Source organism: Sinocyclocheilus grahami, unplaced genomic scaffold (assembly GCF_001515645.1).
Source record: "Sinocyclocheilus grahami isolate Dianchi unplaced genomic scaffold, SAMN03320097.WGS_v1.1 scaffold695.1, whole genome shotgun sequence".
NCBI classification, from domain to species: Eukaryota; Metazoa; Chordata; class Actinopteri; order Cypriniformes; family Cyprinidae; genus Sinocyclocheilus; species Sinocyclocheilus grahami.
The window spans coordinates 23,614-33,608 of NW_015505874.1; the positions used below are offsets into that span (position 1 = coordinate 23,614).

The 9,995-nt window shown below is 34.3% G+C and overlaps 1 protein-coding gene across 1 annotated transcript in view; it reads right to left on the reverse strand.

Annotated features, from left to right (window-relative positions):
* Positions 1–9,995, reverse strand: part of LOC107559663 (trafficking protein particle complex subunit 9-like) — a gene marked incomplete at its 3' end in the record, with an annotated part of 86,581 nt that overhangs the window by 16,280 nt on the left and 60,306 nt on the right. Inside the window, exons 12-13 of the mRNA XM_016243563.1 lie at positions 1,962–2,047; positions 1,290–1,378 (exon numbers count right to left, since the gene is read on the reverse strand). Of these exons, the coding sequence (XP_016099049.1) occupies positions 1,290–1,378; positions 1,962–2,047 (175 nt within the window). The remainder of the gene's footprint in view (positions 1–1,289; positions 1,379–1,961; positions 2,048–9,995) is intronic.

Consider the following 9,995-nt stretch of genomic DNA (forward strand, 5'->3'; position numbering starts at 1 on the left):
AAATACTTTTTTGCCCCACTGTATATATATATATATATATAATAATCTGAGTTGCCTTAAAGGGTTTCTAAAATTCTAAGACACCTTGTTATTACCATAATTAAAATTACAAATCAAATCAAATCTGAGGCACCCCAATAATGCCAAGAAGAGAGAGAACTCAAACAATCAATAAATCAAATCTGAGGCGCCTCAGTGACAAGAAAGGTTGCTGAAATACTTTGTTATGACCAAAAATAAATAGCTCAGATGGAAAGCGAGAATGTGTCTAACGTGAACAGCCTCTCAGAAGGCAGCTGTCAATGTAGAGAGCAGACAGCAAAGCAGCACTAGAAGAGTCCGCGTTTGATACACGATTACCTTGGTTTCTTAGGAGCGTCTCCACATGGCCGGATTCTGATAATTGGGTCTCATATGAGTGGCTCATTATAATGTCAGGAAGACACTGTAACCCCTCTCAGTCTCTTCAGTGTGGTTCTGCCTCCATTCCACTATCATTATGGGCAGGTCATGGTGACCTTCTATAGCCTAAATGGCCCTTAAGCCACCAATAAGTGGCACCATCTCGTTTCAGCTGTCTGGGTCGAATTCTAAAGTGCATTTAATATGTAAAGAGGAAAACACAAAAGATTTCTGGCAATGACATTTGCATTACAATCCCATTGCTCAGCGCAGTGCCCAAATCACAAACAAACACAATGACAACACCATGTCCACTAGGTGCAGTTTCCAGCCCAATTTTTCTGTCCTCACTGAGAGCAAAATGCCATATAAAGTGACAAAACCGCTATAAATGAAGCAATTAATTTTTTAAAGAGATCTCCATAGCGCTCAATGCCACTTTTATATGCTTCAAATATAAGTGCTCGTGCATAAAATCTGTTTCTAGCATTTTATTTTACAGTGATGAACAAAGAGAAACACCATAAAGCCTCTGCAGCGTTCTGATGTAAGATCATATTTTCTACTGTGATTCAGACATTAAAGTGTCAAGCACAGATTTTCTGAATCTGTACAAAAGTAATTAAACTAACATGCACTTAACGAGCTAGATGTCTCTTCCATAGGAAGATGAAGATGTGCGTGTGTATAATGGACTCTCCCTTCTCTCTTTCTCTACCTTTTTCTCATGTTCAATTACAAATAGTAAAAAAAATTATAAAAATAAAAATGTTGTTCTCAAAATAAGTAAGCTGCCTACCAACATTTTAAGGCATCACAGGCATGCTCCAGATGTGAAATGTTGCTAAAATCATAAGAATGTATTGCAGCAAGCACTGTTATTTAACCCTCTGAGGTTGGTGAATGTGTTGATGCATTCAGTTGCATTTTTTCCTGATAGCAGTGATGAGAACTTAAAATGCTCCATCATTTTGGGCTGTACAGATAAAAATTTATATGACAGAAAAATATAATATTTCAATAAAAAAAAAATTACATTTAAAGTTATGAATAAAATATTTTTAGAAATAAAATAAAAAAATGTAACAAAATTAAAATTATGAATACAAATGGTATTATTTATTACTTAATTTTTGAATTTTATACACACACACACGACAAAAAATTATTTCATAAAAAATAACTACAACAAAACAAAAAGAAAGGTACAAACAAAATAAAAGAAACAAAGAAAAATAGAAATTTCATTATAAATAAAAATAAGATCAATATAATATCAAATAAAAATATATAAAATAATATTTCATAAAATGAATGACAATAAAACAAAAACAATGACAAATAAACGCACACATTTTTTTTATATAAACAAAATAAAATATCAAATACAAAAGTAAAAAACTAAATTATGAAAAAAAATTCAATATATATGTATAAATATATATACACATTAAAATTATATTTCATAAAAACAACTAAAATTAAACAATGAAAAAAAACTAAATTACAAATAAAATTATAATATTTATTATTTCATTTTGTAATATCAAATCACTTACCATGTTCTCGACCCGCAGCTCAAATGGCATGGGATTATAGACCATTAACTGCACCTCACACACATCGCCCTGCACCCACTGGAAATCTGCAACACACACACAAACACACACACACACATCAATGAAAAGCAGCACTGTATAAATGCATAAAGAAAGAAAAGCATTCAGCTCTTAAAAATAAGATTCATTGATGTTGACAGGCCTGATCAATATGTTTGCATGCACCGCTCTACAAATCTCATCAAATTAAACAGCCAGCGGCGATTGTAAATATTTATTTTACTTGGGGGTACAATAATATGACCTCATATGACATTTACAATCATGCATCTGGCAGATGTAAGATATAAACTATGGAAATCAAACCCATGACCTTGGTGTTTCTAGCACCATGGTTGCTACCAGTTAAGCAACACTATATGACTCTTTTCAGCTGAATTTGGCTCTCCGTTTCTGAGTAAATCCTTCAGAGCTGGAAGCTAGCGGACTGGAGTTGCTGCACTGAGCTTTTCCATTAATCCAGAGACAGAGTCTGATACTGACAAGATATAAACTATGGAACTCAAACCCATGACCTTGGTGTTTCTAGCACCATGGTTGCTACCAGTTAAGCAACACTATATGACTCTTTTCAGCTGAATTTGGCTCTCCGTTTCTGAGTAAATCCTTCAGAGCTGGAAGCTAGCGGACTGGAGTTGCTGTACTGAGCTTTTCCATTAATCCAGAGACAGAGTCTGATACTGATTAAGCGTTTCCAAACAATGGCCCCTCGTTCCCTGGGGAGGAGATGTATTCACTGTATTATCTACAGTATGCTCACAGATTTCATGCTCAAATTAACCAGAGCCCCGTCTCACACTAATAATCATCCGCCGCTGAAGGCCATATGGAGTTTAGAACGCATGAATTATTCTCAAAGAATGAAAACCAACTGTATCTATTCTTGTCCGTCGCCTCTGAAATACGGTTACTGTTGACATTTCTCATGAATTCCATGAATCTGGAGTTCATTGTGTATTTCACACTAAAAAGAAATGGCTGTCATTGTGAAATGGCTAATATGCTGGTGAGTTAAAAAAAATGCAAAAATTACTTGAATAAAAAAAGCATAATATAGACAGTTCAAATTATTTTGGGATTGAATTTCTAATAGGGGTGTAAAATTGAATCATCACGATTAATCACATCCAAAATAAAAATCTGTGTTTACATAATATATGTATGTGTACTGTGTATATTTATTATGTATATATAAATACACACACATATATACATGTATTATGTTTTTTATATGTATATTTCTTATATATATATATATATATATATATATATATATGTGTGTGTGTGTGTGTGTGTGTGTGTGTGTGTGTATATAATTCATATTATACATAAATACATATTACACATACTATATACACATGTATGTGTGTGTATTTATATATACATATAAATATACACAGAACACACACATATATTATGTAAACAGACTTTTATTCTGGATGTGATTAATCGTGATTTTACATGTTTAATTTCTAACAAAAATAACTATATAACAGATCAAATGAATGAACGAACGAATAAAAATAAATAATAAATAAAAAAATTAGACCGGGTGATCAGTTTGTACACTATAGTAAATAAATAAAAAATTAAACAAGAAAATAAATAACAAATAAACAAGTAAATGAACAAAAGTACATAAATAAAATAAATAAGAGTAAACATAAAAAATACGAAAATAAAACAAAATAATTAATTACTAAATAAGTACATAAAGGTAAGCTAATAAAAGTACATAAATAACGTAAAATAAAATTAACCAGTAAATAAATAGTAAATCAAGAAATAAAAAGAAAAAATTAAACAAGCAAATAAAAGTAAACAAATCAATGTTTGTAAATAGAAAAGTAAATAAACTAAACTAAAAATAAATAAATAAAACTAAAATAAATAAATAAACAAGTACATAAAATAAATGAATGTAAGTAAAAGTAAATCAGAAAATAAAATAAATTAAACAAATAACAATAAATAAAATAAAAAATAAGTTAATTAACAAACGAATACAAAAAAAGTTTAAAAAAATAAAATTAAAAATGTGAAAAAAAAAGTGTGTGTGTGTGTGTGTGTGTGTGTGTGTGTGTGAAAAGTAATGGCCACCCCTTTCCTCCCTTAAAAAAAAAACAATATTAGTTAAGGGCAAACGGTTTCAATTGTCTCCAAATCATCATGGATTTTCACTTTCAAACACTATATTTTTCAGGAATCTAATAATCCATACCAAACTGGAACATAAATCCAGTGTGAATGTACTGATGGGCTACACTGACCTGACGCAGAGTAAACACCAGGCTTCAATCCTGAGGGAAATTAAAGTAGGGTTGAAAAAGGCTTCTTTATTATACAAGCTATGAAGCCCGGAGTGGGAGATGGTTTTCCATATGATGAATGCATCAGAAGACAGCACAGAGCTCTGAAATGATGAGAAGGGGACAGGACAGGCCAATTAAATCCCCCCCTTACTTATTACATCCCCCTTCAGAGAGAAGCCCATGAGGCAGTTTAAGCATTTAATTTGAGCTGGATGCCACACAAAGGCCCCGTGGCACTGCTGATGGAGACCAGAGACTCTGAGGATGAGAACCAAGCCAAAGCAATGAGACGTAGACAAATTCACCTGTTGAGTCTGATATCTGCCAGTTTAGGTCAACATGAAAAAGGCAGCTATCGCAATTCTTTTTACCTCAGTATTGCGGCATAAAAATAAAGAGCTCAAAGCTTTTTTTTAGTTTTGGTTAATATTAATACTGTAGTTTGTTCAGACTTAGTGAAATCACCTGAAAAGGAAAACTTTTTGTTGGCTCAAGGGTTCAGTTTAATCAGCAGCACGATAAATCATAAATATTTCCTTGAACTCAATAAATAATGTAAAATTGGGAAAAGTAAAAAGTCAATTTGTGATAGATACATGAGATGGGGGTTTGTTACACTCTTTTATGCCACATAAAGAGAAGCTGTGAATAAGAAAAAAAGAAACCCCTTCCAACTCAACCTTAGTTAGAGCTCTCTTCACAGAAGGACCTAAAGGAGACACTGACTTGAAGCTGTATGATACATCATTCATGCCCCATCTATACATGAAACTTACATGGAAGTGGGGTGGAAGGGAGATGGAGGAGAGAAAGAAATATATATATATAGATAGATAGATAGATAGATATCAATAAATTATATACAGGCACTATTGTCTAAAAGTTTGGGGCCATTAAGATTTTAATTTCATTCCATTAAAAATTTCATTTAATTTTATTTTATTTAATTGCGACTTTTTAACCTCACAATTTTGACTTTTTCCCTAGCAATTCTGAGTTATCATCTCACAATTCGGACTTTTATTTTTTCAATTTTGAGGAAAAACTCAGAATTTGCATGATATAAATGCATAATTCCGAGATATAAATGCATTATTGTGAGATATAAACAATTGGAATTACCTTTAAATTTTTTTCCGTGGTGCCAACAGGCTCCAATACTTCTGCTCACCAAGGCTGCATTTATTTGATCAAAAAACAGTAAAACAGTTATATTGTAAAATATTATTTCAATCTAAAGTAATTATTTTCTATTTTAGAATAGAATCTTCTGGATGTCTAAGATTTTTCACTGAGCTCTGCTGTTCAAAAGAGACCCACAAAGAACAAAGAAAAAGGAAAAGCCCTTGAGATAACCAATCATCAGTCCCGAAAGCGGTCAATGTTTTTATTCTAATCCAGATCTCTGTACAGATGAAACACAAGCACACACTGCATTAACGTCCCACCACAATGACTCACACACTCGTGTGGCGGCCGCACTTGAAGATGACAGGAAACCCTGCTCAAGTGTAGCTGACTCACCTCTCCAAACGATAACCTCCGCAGAGATTCACCATCAATACTGTATCGGTGCTGTTCTGCATTAGTGAGGAGCTCTCCTGAATGACTCACATCAAGCTGAAATTCATGTTCTTCAAACCTCTGCAGCTACATAAAAGCAGAACTGTTTACTATTATGCAGCGCTGAGTGTATGAACGCATGCAAGAAAATATGGATTATTCTGAGTTAAGCTGTCATAAAAAATGTCAAGAGTCACATTTTGGCTCCTTTATTTCGCCAATCCTTTATTTTGCCGATCCTTTATAACTGATTAAAGGTGGGGTAAGTGATTTTTCAAAAATGATTTAGAAAACCGATTCGGGCCGAATAGCAAAACAAACGTGTAGCCAATCAGCAGTAAGGGGCGTGTCTACTCATGATGTGGAGGAGAGAGCGTACAGTGCGCAGCACAGGACGGACATTAGCGAGCCAAGCGACAGAAAGATAGAGATGGCGGATAAAAAACTAAAGAGGAAACCGTCTGCGGCACAAAAGAAGGCTTAAAGCAATAAGGCAAGAAGTAGGACCCGTGTAAATATCGGATCAGCTTTCCAGCGCTGGAGAGGACTCAAGGAGCGAAAGGCCTGTGATCGGATGCCGAGGTTGCTTTGTTTCTTCTCGATGGGTGAGAAACACTGTGTCTCGCCACAACAGCTAAAGTCTGTAGTACACTGGACGCGACAAAGCGACCGTTGAAAATCATTAGAAATGTGTGTCAATACGTCATAAATAGAACGCAGCAGCAGTTTTCTGTCAGGGATTTGTCGTGTTGTGGCGCGCCGCATCCAGTGTAGACCATATATATGTGTGTATATATATATATATATATGGTGTAGACAGCATCACTGATTATAATGAGTTCTATAGTATTTTGTCGCGTCGCGCTACTCGCGTCCGGTGTAGACACGTGTAACATTGGTTTTACTTTGTTTCACAGAACTAATCGTTGCCTGGGTTGCGTACGTATGTGTGGGGCGGAGCTATCAAAATAGGGGCGAGACTCTTTTGGGGTAGGGGCGTATTTGTTTTGGTGATTTTAAATGTCAACATTGGCTACCAGAAATCGCTTACCCCACCTTTAATCAAGATTAATCGCAACAACATAATAAAAGTTTGTGTTTACATAATATAACTAAACTAAAACTACTTCCAAAAATAAAAGGCAATATGCCATTCCCAACATGCCCAAGGTCATGCAATTGCAAATGCCAGAACAAACTAGTTAAGAAGCCCTTCTAGCCTTCATTAGACGTATCTGTGCAAAAATCTCTTTATATACGACCTGTGGTTTTGGGTGTGTGTTTGTCTCCAGCAGGCCAACAGTCATTATACGGGCCCACACTGTGTTGTCGTCCATTACAGCTTCACAAACAGGGATCTGCTGGGTCTGCTGTGAACATCTGCTGGTGTAAGAGCTCCATCCCACATACACAATCATGTCAAATATTTGCCCTTTTGAGAATGTCCTCATGAAAAAAACCAAGTGGTGTTGAGATTTGGCAAGTCAATACATATACAGACGTGGACCCAAGATGCAGGATGGATGCACCTGTCAGCATCGCTGAATCCCATCTGCAGGGGTCATCAAGCTTTCAGAGCTTTTACAGTGAGTGGGGAAAACGAGAAAACCTTTGAAAGGCTGCTACATCTGTTAACTAACAAGCACCTTTTTCACATGGGTCTCTTCCCAGTTGCAACGCTGCTTGACCACTACGACGACAGCCCAGTGGCTACATTGCAGATCTGGGGAAGTGAGAGTTTTGCACACTCTGAAAATCATGGAAGAGTGTGAACTCCCCGTGTGGGAACTCCTGCAGGTCATAACAAATGTTAACGAGAGATGAATTGGCTCATTAGAAAGTGCTGATCATCAGCACGTGCACAGCGTGTGAGCAGCTGTTCGCCCACATGCAACACACACACAAGCACCGAGATACTACTCATACATAAAAGCATGCAAAATATGATATATAAATGAATTAAGGTGACCAATAAATAAGCACTTTATTCGTGTATTAATGCCTGTATTATAGTGCTGCTTATTAGTAAAAGTAAAATTAGCAAATTAGTAAAAGTAGTAGAAATAATTATTTAAAAGAAATTTATTAAATCAAATTAAAAAATATATATACATAATGATTTAAATTAAATAAATACATAAATGATTATTTAAAACACAAATATTTAAAATAAACGATGATTAAAGATTAAAGTTTTATTTTTATTTATTTATTTATTTTAAATAATTTATTTATTGTAAATAACTTTTGTATTTATTATACATTTTAAAACATGTATTTGAAATTTATTTCCATTTATTTAAAATTATTAATTTATTTAAAATAATTTAAATTATTATTTTACATAATGATTTATTGATTATTTATGTTACAGCAAAATATTATTTATGCATTTTTATATTTAATTTTATGTACTTATTTAACATGTATTTTCATTTATTAAAAATTATTTCTTTTAAATATTTTAAATAAATTACTAATTATACATTTTTAAAACCATATGTATTTTTAGGTATTTTTTTTATTCATTTAATTAAATAATTATTTATTTTAAATATGGATGTATGAATGAAAGCAGGAATGAAATCATGAAAGAATGCATGCAAGAAAAAAGAAAGAGTGTGAAAACTCCCCTTTCCACTGATATGGCCCCTTTAATTTGTCCATATTCCTGAAACTGGACTGCTTGTACAAACCGCTGAAACAGCATCAGGCTGAGACAAAGTCCTGATAAAGATGTTAAAGAGTGTTTAATGCCTCATTACGTGCGTAATGAAGGAGGAGATATCTCTCTCTCCCTACAATAGCCATCCGTTTAGGAGACAGGATAAAGCGCTCTCCTCCTGCTGTTCCGCTGAAAGACACACAACTCCAGACACCTGCACCGCTTCTGAGATCTGTCCATGCTGAGAGCCGGAGGATATCTGCCCTTTGGCTCTTCTGAAAACACAGTTTACCCTATGAGATATATCTCATTCCACATAAAACCACAAAACAACCACAATGCTGAACAATTACCGCTCAAGAGCTCAGATTTCAGACAATATAGTACAAATATGCACATCCATATACAGAAGAAAAAAAAATGTAGAAACTTAAAAATGTCCAAATGTCAATGCACTGGATTAGAGCTATTTGCTAGGTTTTTAATTATAAAACAGTAGATTTAGTGCTGAAAATGAAAACATGAGAACTGACTTCTCAACTTCTCAAAAAAATCATCAAAACGGAAACAAAAATGAAGTGAAGTTAGGGAAGATCTAGAATTTAGTTTGTGGATGCCATTTTGATGTTATATCAAATGAAATGACATTCAGATACTATGTACTTTTTCAGTTTACTGTATCTATTTCCAGAAAGTTACACCAGGCAAAAGCAGCACGGCTGGTTGAGTTCATGAACCGATAGTGCCGACAGCAGCCACACGGATCAACATGGGCTAGCTGATCAAATTATCTCACTGGAAGGAAACCTGCATGGAATGCTAGACTAAACAGAAACACTTTTACTTGAAGTCAACATGAAACAAAAAATTTGATTTTTAATGCTAAGAATAAAACACCTATGCCATGTTTGGTATCTATTGGATCTAAATGATAGTGTATTTTATATGTTGATATCTATGCAACATATTAGTGTTCTAAGAATCTTTAATAGTTTTTGCATCAACACCCAATCCAGTTACACTGAACAAAATTATAAACGCAACACTTTTGTTTTTGCCCCCATTTTTCATGAGCTGAACTCAAAGATCTAAGACTTTTACTATGTACACAAAAGGCATATTTCTCTCAAATATTATTCACAAATCTGTCTAAATCTGTGTCTAAAGCACTTCTCCTTTGCCGAGATAATCCATCCACCTCACAGGTGTGGCATATCAAGATGCTGATTAGACAGCATGATTATTGCACAGGTGTGCCTTAGGCTGGCCACAATAAAAGGCCACTCTAAAATGTGCAGTTTTACTGTATTATACATTCAAAATGCCATCAATAAAATGTACCTGTGTTCGTTGTCCATAACATATGCCTGCCCATACCATAACCCCACCGCTACCATGGGCCACTCGATCCACAACGTTGACATCAGCAAACCG